The sequence below is a fragment of the Rhinolophus sinicus genome, linkage group LG12 (genome assembly GCF_036562045.2).
Source record: "Rhinolophus sinicus isolate RSC01 linkage group LG12, ASM3656204v1, whole genome shotgun sequence".
NCBI lineage: Eukaryota > Metazoa > Chordata > Mammalia > Chiroptera > Rhinolophidae > Rhinolophus > Rhinolophus sinicus.
This window is the reverse complement of record NC_133761.1, coordinates 60,958,147-60,973,952: the sequence shown is the minus strand read 5'-3', so window position 1 is coordinate 60,973,952 and position 15,806 is coordinate 60,958,147. Positions and strand designations below refer to the sequence as shown.

The 15,806-nt window shown below is 43.7% G+C and overlaps 2 protein-coding genes across 2 annotated transcripts in view; one reads left to right on the top strand and one right to left on the bottom strand.

The window, feature by feature from the left end:
* The window catches only part of KCTD3 (potassium channel tetramerization domain containing 3), a 32,290-nt gene extending 24,314 nt beyond the window's left edge, over positions 1–7,976 (top strand). The window contains exons 14-18 of the mRNA XM_074317035.1: positions 955–1,110; positions 3,219–3,315; positions 5,040–5,224; positions 5,304–5,442; positions 6,336–7,976. Of these exons, the coding sequence (XP_074173136.1) occupies positions 955–1,110; positions 3,219–3,315; positions 5,040–5,224; positions 5,304–5,442; positions 6,336–6,894 (1,136 nt within the window). The 3' untranslated portion in view covers positions 6,895–7,976. The remainder of the gene's footprint in view (positions 1–954; positions 1,111–3,218; positions 3,316–5,039; positions 5,225–5,303; positions 5,443–6,335) is intronic.
* Positions 1–15,806, bottom strand: part of USH2A (usherin) — a 582,349-nt gene that overhangs the window by 12,200 nt on the left and 554,343 nt on the right. Inside the window, exons 69-71 of the mRNA XM_074316330.1 lie at positions 13,969–14,213; positions 10,665–10,886; positions 8,660–8,766 (exon numbers count right to left, since the gene is read on the bottom strand). Coding sequence (XP_074172431.1) covers positions 8,680–8,766; positions 10,665–10,886; positions 13,969–14,213 — 554 coding nt within the window. The 3' untranslated portion in view covers positions 8,660–8,679. The remainder of the gene's footprint in view (positions 1–8,659; positions 8,767–10,664; positions 10,887–13,968; positions 14,214–15,806) is intronic.

Genomic DNA, 15,806 nt, shown 5'->3' with positions numbered 1-15,806 from the left:
ACATCTGTACACTTTTTATTTTTATTGCAATTTGCCAAAATTACATTCTGCAGTTTTATTTAAAATGTGCAATAGGAATTTTACCCAATAGGAAATGTTGCATGTATGTAAGACATTTTGGGTGCTTTTCTAGTATATACTGATGAGTTCATACTTAATTGCTAATAATAACAAGTTTTCTGGAATAATAATAAATGGCAGATTAATACAATTTTTTATTAAGGCATGCCACAAAATTTCAGTTCTTGTACTAATACCACTTTTGGGGGTTATATTTCTTAATGGAGTATCCAGACCAAAAAAAAAAAAGTTACTTGTTACGCTACATAGTTCAGTATATACCCACTTAATACATGAAAAAAAAATAATGAAGGTAATAATTGAAGTATATTTCTTAAATGCACACTTTTATTTGATATAAAATAATTCTCAGCTTTATGTGGAATCTTAATTTCCCTTAATGTAACTATTAGTGGGCAAAAATTACTGGTTCCTACAAGCTTTTTGACAAATGTCATTTGTGACACTAAATTTCAGTTGTTTAATATTTGAGTAACATAAGCAGAACAGTTTCTGTGGTTGAAAAAAATAAACTAGGCAACTTGTTTACTCTGTAGTTTAACCGCAGAACAGGTTACTCTCCAGCATCATGGCTGTTGCGTAGGCTTTTCTTTAACCTTTTCTACCCTACAGGCTGCTTTTACAAGGATCCACACACTTGCATGCCTTATGTATAATTGCAGCAGGGTAAACCATATCAAGCCTCTTATTTTTGTGGGCCAGGTACAAATGAAGTGTTATTTTAAGATAAAGATATCATTTGCCACTCAGAAGATGTGCTGTGATCTATCTAATGCAGATCGTAGGCACAGCTGCTTTTTTGAACGCGTTTTAACTTTTTTAGTAGTGCTCTTAGTCTGTATTTAACAACTTTTTGTGCTCCTTCTGTCCTAGTCTGTGCGGATAACAACCATGTCCGGACGTGGACGGTAACACGCTTCAGAGGCATGATCTCTACTCAGCCAGGCTCTACTCCTTTAGCATCATTCAAGATCCTGTCTCTGGAGGAGACAGAAAGTCATGGAAGCTATTCCTCTGGAAACGACATAGGTGAGTTAGATAACGGGCCATTTCCACATACCAGGTGGGCAATGCAGAGGTGTGGTCACAGTAGTAGAAAGCTCAAGCTGAGTTGTAAATAGAAGTTTTCATTTTAATTATGAAACTCATTTAAAACAGAAATCGAGTGTATTTTTTTAAGTCCTACAAATTTACAAAATCATAGCATCATTTTTGATTGTTTAAAATGAGCAAGTTTTTCATCTTGTGAGAGCATTTCCTCATTTACATATCATCTCTAGATGCTAACCAGTTTGTTTTCATTAAAAGCCATGATGGCTGTACACATTTGAAATGTTTTCTTTTATTGCTGATAATTAATCTGAAAGTAAAATTCGAAGCTAGGAAAGGGCCAGTGTTCTTACATCTTCAGAGTCATTTTGATGGCAGTCGTAACATCCACTAGGAAACAATGCAGCATGCCTCCATCGATAAGCTCTGATTTTAGCAAAAAGTACGCAGTTGGTTTGGTTTGTCTTTCTGTCCATCATACACACCTGTGCATGTGGGCGTGCACACAGTCCTCCCGGAGACGGACTGTTTCCCTCAAGGACCCATTGGAGAGACTCCATTATCTGTATGTGTGCCTATCCGTGTGTGTGTGTGTGTACGTATGTATGTATTGCACTGTACTTTCAGTTCCGTAGGACCTGCTGGGTAACTAATGTACCTTTCTGATCATTTTGTATAAGGAGAAATTAATAGCACTGGTGGAAAATGGATGGAGCACATTGGAAGTGTTTTATTAGAATTATTTTGCATGAAACTTAAAAGTATGCCCATCCATACGTGATATGCTCCCACAGTAAAGATTTCAAAATAGTTACATTTAAAAAATATAAGATACTTCTGAGAATTGTACTTTCATAGACTTAGTTAACAACTTTAACAGTTGCTCTGCGATTCCATTTCTCTACGTGATAATAGGCACTGTTTACAGTTTTATATAGTCAATATTTTTTTCTAGCTTTGCTGAGATGTAGTTGCCCTACAGCCTTGTGTAAGTGTAAGATGTGGCGCCCACGGGTGTTTATTGAGTATTTGTGCTTCAGGCATTGGAAGCTAGAAAATGCAGTGCACGTCGACTTACCGCATAGTGAACAGTGGGGGTAAAGAGCAAACTGTTGTATTTTCCACACTGTGCTCAGGGCACGGGCGAAAAGCACCCAGGGGAGATAGTGGCAGGCTCTGTGCTAGACGTTGTAACCTACACTTTCATTTCATCTTTATGGTTTTACCAGGTAGATATTATCCCCACTTAACAGTGATGGAAACTGATGTTCAGACAGCGAACACTTTACAGAGGTCGTACTGTTTGAAGTGAGGCATGAAGGTGTGGGAGGTTCTAGAATTGGGACATTCCTGGTAGGGAGACAGTGTGTTAAAAGGATAGAGGCGCAGAGAACCGGGCGAGTGTGGACAATGTCGAGAAGGTGATTAATCGCAGGTCTGTGGGTGAGACTAGGATGACCTGACACTGGGTGGTAGAGGCGTCAGATCAGGTGAACATGTATAATATGAATAAAAAGATAGTTAAAAACAGCCCCGTAAAGTACTGAAAAGGAGCAGGGAGCTTTCTGTTGTTTGCTCTTTATAGTTTTTTTTTAAAATATATCCTAAGAGACAGACATATAGATTAGTGGAAGAGAGTAGAGCCTGGCGTCAGTGAGGAGCTATGGGTGGCATCTAGCTGACAGTGGGTAGCGGTGTGATACATACTGCAGGTGACATGGAAACTTTGCAGGGTGCAATAGGCTTCTGAATGACTCAGTTCTTCACAAAGATGGTAAATATAGCTTATATTTTAGTAGGTGTTCTTTTAGAACGAGTAATGTATAGTCCTAAGCAAATTATTGCCTTCAGCTTTTATAGCATCGGTTCATAAAATATAATTTGGAACTATTATGCATTTAATTTTTTAATGGAAGTTGACATACTCAAAGCACTGCGTTTTGTGTCTGATCTCGACTTGGAATGTGGTGTCATATTGAGAGGCAGGGAAAATCCTTTTTTTTTTTTGGTGTTAATGTTCTTTTTGTGAAATGAAACTATTTAAATTTTAATTCACTTGTACTGACATTTTGTGTTTTGTGACCAAGGGCCTTTCGGGGAGCGAGATGATCAGCAGGTATTTATCCAGAAAGTTGTTCCGATCACCAACAAGCTGTTTGTCAGACTCTCATCGACCGGGAAAAGGTGACACTTTACAGATGTTTATATTCAGAAGTCGCTTCTGCCTTACGGAATGTACGGTATTGAAGTGTAACTTTGTGATGCGAGCGCCACCAGAAGCAAATTGAGAGAAAAACCTATTCATTGTCTCAGGATGGTCTGAACTTCAGTTTGAGAGTTTGCTTAGTGCTTCTTCTCTCGGACCTATTGAAGGTTCTCACCAACACAGAGACCTTGAGGAAGGACAAGGGATAGAACTGAACAAGGAGAATTTGATGGCAGGCAGCTGAACTGAATTCTACTTCTGGCACTTCCTCTTACTATGTAAATTCAGCTTTAGTTACTGTCTTTCTCTGAGCCCCCGTTTCTTTCTATAAAAGAAGGTTCAGCTACCTGGTAGGACATCACAGGAAAAAAATGAGTTAAAAATACACAGCATATCTCGCCCCAGCCCCAGCTATAGATGCTCAGTAGAAAATAGTTTCCTTTTCCATTTGACTAAACTTAACTTTTCAAAAGATTATAGCCCAGATGTAAAATTGATATATAATAAACTGCGCATATTTAAGTGTAAAAAAAAAAAAAATATATAGCCCAAACACATTAAGCTGTACCATTTCTCTTCTTTTAAAACAAATTTTTGCATGTCAAATAAGTAAAAAAGCAAAATTCCTGTTAGTAGCCATTAAAAAGGTTATGGATATTTGTACTAATGTTACTAATGCTGATTTTTTAGTAATTTCTCTGTTACCATTTCTTAAGTATGTGGTTTCTAATTTGATATTTTAAGAAACTCTTTGAGATGCTAAATTCTCTTTTCATCCAAGTTCACTGCATGTAGTCATTAGGAACTATGAAATGAATTGAAGCAAGAAAATTTTATGTACTAAACTATCTTTGTCAGCTTTTGTGTTTTTTTAACAAAATGTAATAGTTGCCTATGATGTAGTTAGAGACCAAATTATTGTCTTGAGACATGTTATAAATCACTGTGGTTCAATGTTCTGTGCATATTCAGTGAAGAGGCTGCCAAATGTTTATTAAAACTGCTGTCATAACACAGCATCGTCTAATGGTCCAGTTACCCTTGTTCAGTTCTTATCTCCTTCCTCTTCTGTGAGCTCAGACAGTAGCAGTATGTTGTAATCAATTACAATCTCTGCATCAGACATAATTGTTAACTTTGATTCCAAAGGAAAAGCTATATAAAAATAAGCAGAAATTACTTTGTAGAATGAAATAGAAAATCATCCCTTTATGAAGCAAATTTGAAGCTTTTTGTTTGAAGACAGCTCAGGTTCTGGAACAGTTGGAGTATTATCCTATTTAGGCATCGCAATATGGCTATACATTTTTTTTCTGGTTTCAGATTTTTAAAATTTGCATATAATTTTTAAATGACTTCTCGAGATCATTTCTAATCTGATGTCTACTTTCTTTGTACTTTTATTCTTTGAAAGAATTGCACAATTCCTACCAAGACTCTTTCAAGGTTGACTTCAATTATTTGCCTGATTGGTGTTATTTAAAAATACTTAACAAATTTTTTTTTTAGTAAGAGCCTTTTCTCTAGAGTCCGAGAAACAAAGCTTGAGTTTGATTCTTGTTGACTTGCCTTGACCCCTTTAAACTTGGTTTACACGTGTGGAGTAGTCATGCAGCTATGACTCTGCAAATAAGACATTTCAAACAGCTGAATTATAAAATGTTGTTCCCCGTGGTTTACGGCTGTCCCATCGCTCTTGCAGGATATGTGAGATCCAAGCCGTCGACTGCACGACGATCTCCTCATTTACGGTGAGAGAGTGTGAGGGCTCCAGTAGGATGGGCTCACGGCCACGGCGCTACCTGTTCACAGGGCACACGAACGGCAGCATTCAGATGTGGGATCTGACCACGGCCATGGACATGGTGAACAAAAGCGAGGACAAGGGTAGGCTCCATGCGGGGAGATGTCCGCCAGAGGGGCAGGCGGGTGACAAGTAAGTCCAATGAGTGTGTGTCTTCCCCAGACGTGGGTGGGCCGACAGAGGAGGAGCTGCTCAAGTTACTGGATCAGTGTGACCTGAGCACGTCACGCTGTGCCACTCCCAACATCAGCCCGGCGACCTCTGTGGTTCAGCACAGCCGTCTGCGGGAATCGAATTCCAGGTGAGTCGGAGCTGGGTGTCGTGTACGTTGATGGGACGGCTTTGGGGAAAACTGGCAGAGATACTGTAATCGCATTGTTCTCCAAAGCTGCATTTTTCAAAATACATTTTTAAGTTCCGACTTTAGGTTGCTACTCGTTATTTATTTATTTTCTTCTCACTTTTCTCCTCTTCGTACATCTGATTGTTTTCCTAAAAAATTTTTTTTTACCCTTTACCTTCTTTTGTGTATCGCTGCTAATTGAGATGCCCATGATGTGATCGAAAATTCATTCAAAAGAAATTAGAAAAATCTTGGGTCACCGTGGGTAGTAGATGGCACACTTTAGTTCGTGTTCCCTCAGGGACATATTAATCAAAGTCATTACACTGTCTTGTCTAATCTTACTTTAGGCTTTGGTGTGTTTATTATTTTACTGAGGTATAACTGACATACATTATACTAATTTTTGGTGTACAACAGAACAATTCAGTATTTGTATGTATTTTGCACTTTTAATACAGTGACACAGTATATCTTTTTAGTTAACATACGTATTTTAAAAATTAAAATATAGTCAATGTTGTAATAATTATGTATGGTATTAGATGGGTACTAGACGTACCAGGGGTGTCACTTCGTAGGGCATATAGATGTCTAATCACTATGCTATACACCTGAAACTAATTCAAAATTGTATGTTAACTGTAATCGAAATTCCAGCTCCACTGACTATATCATTTGCATTGGTAATCTTACATAAACACATATAAGAAAGTACCTAAGTATATTTTTATATACAGAAATAAGGACGTAGCATTCTTTATGTGTTTATATTGGTAGTTTAATTAATGAGATGTTTCTCTGAAAAATCCCAGAAAGCTCTGAATTGCAATTTTTAAAAACTGTTTCAGCCTGCAGCTCCAGCACCATGAAACCATCCACGAAGCAGCTACTTATGGTTCCATGAGGCCCTACAGAGAGAGTCCTTTGTTAGCGAGAGCAAGGCGGACTGAGAGCTTTCACAGCTACAGGGACTTCCAGACTATTAATTTGAACAGAAATGTAGAAAGAGCTGTGCCTGAAAATGGTAACTTGGGTCCAATACAAGCTGAAGTAAAGCGGGCCACAGGGGAGTGTAATGTGTCTGAGAGAAAGTCTCCTGGAACAGAAATAAAAAGCCTGAGAGAATCAGAGAGTGGATTGGAAGCACATAAAATAGCGGAAGCTTTTCTAGAATCCAAGAAAAGGGCATCAGAAGATGAAAATGAAAATAAAGTGGAATTCAGGAAGAAAGGATTTGAAGGAGGGGGCCTCCTTGGAAGAAAGAAAGTTCCCTGTCTGGCCTCGTCCCCAAGTGCTCCCGATGGAGGGACTGACTCGCCCGGTACTGCGTCCCCCTCCCCTACAAAGACCACTCCTTCCCCACGGCATAAAAAAAGTGAGTCTTCAGGTCAAGAGTACAGCTTGTGAAAACTCGCCAAAATGAAGTCACTTACTTAATTTAGATGGAAGCTACACTTGACTGGATTTCAGTGCATTAGCTTTTACACCGACACTTTCCAAATTAGAATCTGACCTTCTTTACAGTCTTTTTAACAGAATTACCTGGGGTAAGGAGATAAAATATCTCTTTTGAACTTTTGAAACCTGTTTTGTTTTACAAGTACATTTCCTTGATAATTTGTAAAGCAAGAGTTCATTTCCATGCGTAGCTGCTCCGTGGAGTTGGGAGCTGTAGTACGACCTGGTAAGTGGCACCCATGTAGACGAGGCCCCCTTAGGGCGTGGGAACCGTCAGACTGCTTTCCTCATCTTGATTCTGTCTGAGACTTGTCTTGCAGTATTATCGTAAGTGAATCACATAATTCTCTTTGGAACTTCCTCTCTCGATCATTATTGTGATTGCAAAGTGTTTACCAGATAATTAATGAGGTGCTATGTTTGTGAAAAAATATGTAATTCAAAAACACTATTGATGTTGAATACCACATGACACTGTGTAGCCGTCTGTCCCTTAGGGTAATTTTATTGTAGGTCATTTTCTAATTGTCATTGTTGGAGTTCTTAAATCTTAGCAAGCATCACTAATATTAAATGTCCTAAGTCCATTTAAACTTCCTTTAAAGTTGGAGCAATTGTCTGTGTTTGAACAGATGAAATAAAAATAATAATGAAGGACAAAGCTATGAGTGCCCAGAAGGGACTTGTTAGTCTGCCTGGTTTTAGGAGCCACTGCGTTTTTTTTTTCCCAGTGTTAATAATTGAGATAATTAAATCAAAATGTGGTCCTTTTAAGCTTATGAGACTGCAGTGCTGAATTTTTGGTTACAAAGGTTTCGGCTGCTGTAAAAATGTTAATTCTGAATATATTTTAAATTGTGAGAGTAAAACATTTTGTACTTTTTTTTTTTCATTTAATTTGAATGATATCCAAGTTTGCAAATAGGGTAATTGTAAATTTAAAGCATTAAGCATTTATTGGTGAAAAATGTATATATTACCATTCCAAGAAATGTACATGAGTAAAGTTGAAATAAATTCTTTAAAGTTTACTATATTGCCAGTGGTTTCATAGTAATTCTCTTGCATCTATTTATTTATCAGTTAAGTCCAATATAACGGATTAAGACTGTGTTTTCAGTTATGTAAGGAACACTTATCCTGTTTTAAAAGTGTACCCACATGAGTTTGCTCCTCTTTGCTTCTTCCCATAATAAAAAACTGGGGGCAGTGAGAGGGAGAAATTAGTACGTATGAAAACTAACAAACGCTGTCAATGAGAGAAAATGGCAGACATAGCATAATTTCGCTATCACTAAGGATTGTAATTATTAGAAGAATTGCTTAGTTTTTAAACTAGTAACTTCTTTTTACGTGTAACAACTCTGGGCCAACCGGAAATCAGCACCAGTTGTTCATTTAACCAACGACCTCAGCACCATACAGCCAGGTGCAAATGCCATGCTTTGTTCAGCTTCCGCCCAGTGTCTTCATACAGATGTGGCCCTTCATGTCCGACCACCAGAAAGATAACATTTCTTTGACCTCTATCTAACAGGGAGGAACAATTTAGTCAATATTGTAATAACTACGCATAGTATTTATCAGTTAAGGCCAATATACCGGATTATCCCGTTAAAGGATTACAGGATAGCAAGCGATGGCTTTGAGCATTTAGGACGTGTCCGTCAGAACCCCGTGGGAGTGGGGTGTGGAGCGCGCATTGCAGCCTTACATTTTGTAGGTTTCCGTCCTTCACAGGTGGGTGTCGGTAAATGTGGTGTGTTCCTCGGTCACGGAGCTGAAACCCTTGATGGCATTCATCAGGTCTTCATCCACGTACTGAAAAGTGGGCCAGTCATTAGTGGTCAGTCAGTTTAATATAAAACATACTCAGGATTTTGTTAAGGCTAATATCCTACGTTCAACACTGTAATGTGTGGTGTGCGCGTGTCCTGGCCTTCAGCTGCCCTCACGGACAGGTTCATATCACAGGAGCTAGAAACTAACCCAAAATGTGTGTCATCTGAGTGGTCCTGCGGGCCGTAGCTTCACCATTGTAAGCCTCAGTTTCCACATCTATAAAGCGAGGAGACTATACCTAAGACTCCACAGTGTAGGCAGAAGAGCCAGAATGCAAGTTACCACGATCCTTTAGGTCCCACACTTTTACTGTATTTGTATTTATTGAATAGAGTTAGTAATACTGATTATCATGTTACGACGAACAGATAATTTGCCACATACTGTCATCTTCAGAAACATTCCCTGCAGTGCTCTAAACACCACTTATTACTAATACTGCTGAAAGGAAGCAAACATGGCAGTATTGTACGATTGTGCAGAGTGGGCATCTGCAACCAGACGATGTGTTTCAGATCCCGATTCCCCGAAATCTTCCAAGCTGTGTGTCCTCGGGTAAGGACACGCATTTAAGCCCTCCATGTGTTACACAGAACCATCTGAAACTGCCGTCGTGCATCTTTAATCTGATCAGTTAACAATTCCTTATGTATCAACCTCCTATAACTATTCCTGCTGTTCAGAAACTTTAGATCTGAAATAGAATCATGGAATTCAATCACTGTATTGACATCAGGGAGGGTGTGATGTAAAGACGCGCGTTATATATGAACAAGTCAGAAAGACCGCGTGATTGGAACCTGGAGCCAGGAAACCTGCTTTACAACTTGCCCTTAATTAAGAAAGGCTGCATGGAAGTCATCAACTTTTCAGAACGTGGAGAGAGAAATGAGGGAGACTATGGAAGCAGATGGTTTAAAGAAATGGCGGTTAGACAAACAAATGAGAAGCAGAAACTCATAGACACAGACAATAGTTTAGTGGTTGCCAGAGGGTAAAGGGGATGGGGGGTGGGGGGTGGGAGATGAGGGTAAGGGGGATCGAATATATGGTGATGGAAGGAGAACTGACTCTGGGTGATGAACACACAGTGGGATTTATAGATGATGTAATACAGAATTGTACACCTGAAATCTATGTAATTTTACTAACAATTGTCACCCCAATAAATTTAATAAAATTAAATTAAAAAAAAAAAAAAAAAGAAATGGCGGTGACTAATCCTGCCTCAGAAAGTAAACAGGAGCTAAGTTCTATCTGCCCTCTGCTTCTTACCTAATTACCTCAAAGGAGCGATTCTCCAGCAGACGTCCCGGCCGCCGGCATAATGAAGAAGTTTGATGGTAAAAAACTAGCTATTTCAGCCTCTGGGAGCTCACAGCCAATACTAGATAATGAAGTAAACTTTCAGCGTCAATTATTTGTACTGGACTGAAATTATGAAAGATGAACTTCATCAACAGTAACGCCCTTATTTATCATGATTTTCTGAGTTTCTTGGAAAGGAACCATTGAGCCTATTGGAAGACTCTCCTTTTCTCTAACCCTGAACCAGAAGGAAAACGGTGATGCTGTACTTTAATTTTTATGTTTTAGTAAAACACATGCCTGTATTTGTACCTGATGCCCTCTTCCAGGCCAGTCCCATGCCCCCAGTCCCCTTCTGCCCAACCTAATGAGGTAGAGCCTGTGTCTCTTTACTTGCTCATGAGTTTATTTTTTGAGCATTCATTATGTGCTAAGAAACGAGCACGTTTCATAGCAACCCTAGGAAAGAGAGCATCACAAACTGCTTGGGTAGATGGTCAGAGGGGCACCCGTTGACCAATAGCCTACTGGATGTTTAGCAAAGGCTCTGGAACAAGACATCCACTCACCAGTCCACTGTCGTGGCCCATGATGGTTTCCCACAAGGAGTCGTCGATGAGGACTTTCTTGTCTTGAATGTCCATGAGCTGGCTGACGCTGCGGTGGAGCGAACCTGAGGAATAGGCCCGGCTGATCTGGCTCTGGCTTGGAATGCGAAGCACAGATATGCTCCGGCTGCTCCTCACACTCACGCGCGCCCCGGACCGGGGTATCTTGGTGTCGGCCAGTCCCTGCAGAGAGAGTCACTGCTGGTGAGTGATGGCTAAAGACAGCGGGTTTGACAGGGAAACAGAACATTGAGTGTCACACACTGTCAACCAAGGGAATGCCGTCTCCACAGCCTCTCACAGGCTTGGCTTCTTGGGAAGAACATGGCCCTGGGTTCTTGGGAACGGAGAGATGGTAAACTAACAGTCATGTTACACGCACAGCCAGTGTTCTTTGCACCTGGAGAGTCTCCTGCAGACGGGAGCTGGCTGCATTGGAGGGCGGTGGGGTGAGGGCGCTGGAGGATGGGGTAACAGAGTAATCTCTCCCTCTGTCCCCACAGAGCCTCTGGAGAACACTGCTACCCAGAGCAGCCAGTTAGCAATGGTCATTCCCGCTAAGTCTGCACTAAGAAATTCCTGGATTCCTGCAGGAAAATGGGCCCCTCCCTCCTTTTCTCATTCCTGTCTTTCCCCTTATGGGATTCCAGCCTTCACAACAAACCAGGCCCTATGCTTACATCAGAAATACAAAGACTCTCTAAGGTTGGGATCCAGAACCCCCTCCATGAGAAAAATCTCGCTGCTCTGACAGAAGAGGGAGGGTCTTGAGTTGGCCGGTGCAGTCGATGAAATGGCCCTGCTTTCACTGTGGTCAACACACCATGCAGAGTGTCATGCAGCCACGCAGCACTCAGCTACCTCGAAGTGCATGGTGTAACTTTTCAGGGTGACATTGCTGGACACGTCACAGACATCAGCCACAGAGTCAAACTGAAAACAGATGGGGAGGTAACAGTCAGTGCCCGGAGCATATTGAAGCATTCTTAGCGTTTCTCCAGTGATAGCGTAAGCATCCCACACAGTAAACTCTGTCCTGACATGTATACACACACGTGTGCCCTGACAAGTATACACACACATGTCCCCACCACGTCACTGACCCATAGCCACTTCCTGCACCGACCACAAACCACCAGCCTCAGGGACAGCTGCCCTTTTCTGCCCCTAAAACTCCTGCCATGTGGTCATGACTGCTTTGTCAGGGCCTTAACCACTGCTCACCACTGTCCTGGAGAAAGAACGGTCTAGAAGGTGGACACGGCTGCCCTGCACTCACAGACTGTTCAAACGTAAACAGTTTGACCAAACTTCCGTGCTTATCTTTGGGTGCTGCTGTGAGACTGTGACTTACAATAAGAAATGCATTTGGTCTTTGTCCCCATTTCTGGCTCAGAGCTCCTAAAACCCTTGAAATTTCCTGTGATGAGAGCAGCAAAAGTGTCCCTTGTTATGTTCACGCGGTGACGCGGGCATCACCTATGGACAAGGGCTGGCTGCCAGGAGAACCGACTGTGTGATTAGAAGGTTGGAACTTTTAGTCCCACCCCCCTGACCTGGCTGGAGGTTGAATCAATCACCAGTGGGCAATGATTTCATCAGTCGTGCCTATGAAAGGGAAGCTTCCGTAAAAACCGAAAAGGACAATTTGGATTGAACACGGGGAAGAAATTCAGGACAGTGGATGCCAGGAGAGCACAGGAGCTGCCTGCCCCTTCCCCATACCCTGCCCTGTGCGTCTCTTCCATCTGGCTGGTCCTGAGGTTCGCACTTTTATAATAACCCTGCAATCCTGAGGGTAAAATGTTTCTCTGACCCAAGGAGGGGGTCATTGGAACCTCCAACTGTAGCTGGTCAGTCAGGAGGCCAGGTGACATCCTGGACTTACAATTGGCATCTGAAGTTGGGTGTGTGTATGGGTGGAGGGGACGGGATTGGGGGGTGTCTTGTGGGACCCGGTCCTTAACCTTGGGATTTGACACTCTCTGTGTAGACAGCATCAGAAGTGAGTTGAATTGTTGGACACCCAGTTGGTGTCAGAGAAATCACTTGCTGGTGGAAAAAACTCCCCACCATTGGGCACCCCTGATAGAATCTTTGTGCAAACTGGAGAAAAGGGACGCCTCAGGCACATGCAGAGACCCCTGTGAGCACACAACTTGGGGAGCAGACAGTCCCTGGTGGGAATCAGAAATCATAGCTTTTCCTGTTCCAGTTAGACACAGCCCCACAGCAGAGTGTACCGTGGAATTTAGTCACTTCCCACCCATTCAACAAGCGCTCTGTGCAGCGACCCCTGCACCACCTCATGTTCGACCCTCGCCCCCCAGACCTTTGCCTGACCTCGTGGGAGTGGGTGGCCTGGAGCAATGAGGAGCCACCCACCCCAGGTGTCGTCCAGGGCACACACAACGAGCACTGCTAGTACGTGAGTCCCTCTCTGTATCCCCTTTTTATTACTAATCTCCCCACATTGCACAGCGACATAACCTCTACGTCCCCCAGGTGATTTCATTACATAATTCTCCTCCACTGAGCCCCCGACTGACAACTACAGGGCAGAAAGGTGCATGTGTGGTCACACATTCGACTCACTTTGGAGTTAAGAAAAAAATGCGAATCCCCAGGCCCCACCCAAGACCAAGGAAATCAGAATTTCCGGGCTAAGGCCCAGGCAATGGGAGTTTTAACAGCTTGCCGGGTGTCTTAGTTCATTCGGATGCTGTAAACACACCATCCATAAGCTGTGCCTTACAAACCACGGGAATGCATTTCTCAAGTTCTGCAAGTTGGGATTGCAAGATCCTTGGCAGCTTGTCTGGTGGGGCCCCGCTTCCCGCGTCATAGATGGGGGGCTCCTCACTGGACCCTCCCATGAAGTTAGGGAGAAGGGAGCTCTCTGGGGGCCTCTTATAAGGGTCACTATCCCGTCTATGATGGTGGTGCCCTCATGATCTAATCCCCTCCTGCAGGCCCCACCTCCACGGGGCCATCACATCTGAGGATTTAACATATGCATTTGGGGGGCGAGGAGGTGGGGAGGCCCAGACACCAGGCCTGTCTCACTAGGTGATTCTAATGTGCAGCCAGAGTTAAGAATGTGATGCGTCCAGGAGTTAACCTCCCTCACTCCTCACGTTTAGTCCAACATACATGTCACCCAGTCCCTCCCTTGTTACAGTGGCTCAGGAAACAGTTCCCTCTGAATAAAAGCAAGTGTCCCAGGGCCATGATAGGGAAGCAGGGCCCGCCTGCAAACACATACCATGTGGGTCTCCCCTGGTGGGTAGACACTCAATGGAGACATCCTCTTCTGCAGAGGTACTAAGGGCGGTCTCTCTCTGATATACGGCTCTCTGTGGATTTTCCTTTGTAAGATCAGGGACAGAAAAATCGCCAACAAGATCAAGCCCAGAACTGCCATTAACACTATGAACCATAGTTCGCTGTAGAACTCCACGCTTTTGCTCCCAGAGCCCTTCTTTTCTCCAGGAGTTGTCAGCACCAGGCCTGCAAACCCAGGGACAGGGAAGGGAGACGTTACTTCGGAAGGCAGCACTGTCATAGGAAACTGGAAAGGAGTTTAAAGCAGGTGGTGCCACGGTGCTTGTGTGCAAGTGTGTGCAGGCTGGGGAGAGGGTACAGTGTACTGGATGGTTTTAAGGAGCAGCTCACAGCCCTCAGGACACCTGGACGGTAAATTATGGCTGCCTGGCATGTTTCTGGAAAAGACGGTGGGAGCGGGGGTGAAGGGACCTGGAAAGAGAGTTATGAAGTCCCCTTGAGGAACGCCTACTTCAGAGCTGGGTGTCCTGGGAGCAGAGCCCTTTCTTGGGCTCTCGTGAGGGGCCAGCCCTTACTGACACTGCGGCAGAGACCCCCATGCATCTACCGTCACTGCTCTGAAGAGCCAGGGTCCCCTCACTTCCTGTAACAGTCCTGTCCCTGAGAAGTTCTGTGCAAACGGGGGTTTGAGACATCAGACCCCCATTTTCACTGGGATGTGAAGAGCCTCGCTTACTGCAGTGCCTTTTGTATAGTTCTTGTCCCCTGGTCATGTCACATAGCAGAAGCTCTGTAAGTCCTTGCTCCAGGGCCCTGGTAGAGCTCCCTCTGCAAAGAAACCCTTCAGCACTGGACTTATCCTGTTCAGGTTCTGAGAGTCGAGTCCATGTGACTGTCTGTACACGAGGCTAACACAAGACGCTCACGCTTAGCGAGCCCTCACCCTAGGATTCACAGGATGAAGAGGGGGGTCACAGAGTGACTGAGTGTGGCTGTGAGGAGCGCTGGAATGAGCCTGGGCAGACAGGTCACAGGGGCCACCGAGGGACAAGGTGAGGCGGTGGCATCATGTGACCTGAGCAAGAGGGTCCCAGACTGCATCTCCAGGCCAGCCCCTCGCTGGGGCAGCTCGGCAGCCTGCCATCCAGGTGGCGCCCTGCAGGCTGGCATGCAGCTGTGCCCTCAGAGCTGCTCCCTGAAGTGCAAGCTCACGGCTAAGAGGGGGCAGGACAACCAGACACAGTTACAGAGGCGGGTTCACTCATTGGGCCACTGTCCCCCTTTCAGCCTGCTTGGCTGTCACACCCACATTCTCAGGGGAAGGACAAAGGGGAAGCATTCAGAATCGTGGTGAGAACGTTTCAGGGAGGGAGAGAAAGTAACAAACCAACTGAGACCTAAACTCCATGAGAGGACATATGCGACAAGGGGAATGAACCCAAATTCTACTTCTGATGGCTCTGTGGTTAAAAAGGGGCCCTTTGTCTCGCTGGCCTCTGCTGCCCCATCTCTAAAATGAAGAGCTGGAATCACAGCCCTGACCAAGCCCCAGTGGGTCACAATTCCCCTAATTAGGAACCAATGTGTGTTCTTTGATTAAAATACAGCAACAACCTTTGTTCCGCACTAGAAGAACTGTGTTTCCTGTGTGTGTGGCGTGGGGGTGAAACTCCAGAAACTGATCCAAGGGGCCCAGTGGGCCCCTTGCTCTGGAGGATGGAAATGGAGGGCAGCCTGCCTAGGGGACACTGGGAAAGGAAACATCCCTCAGCACAGCAGGAGGGAAAGCAGGATTGCCTGTCCTTCCTGCTTGATGTC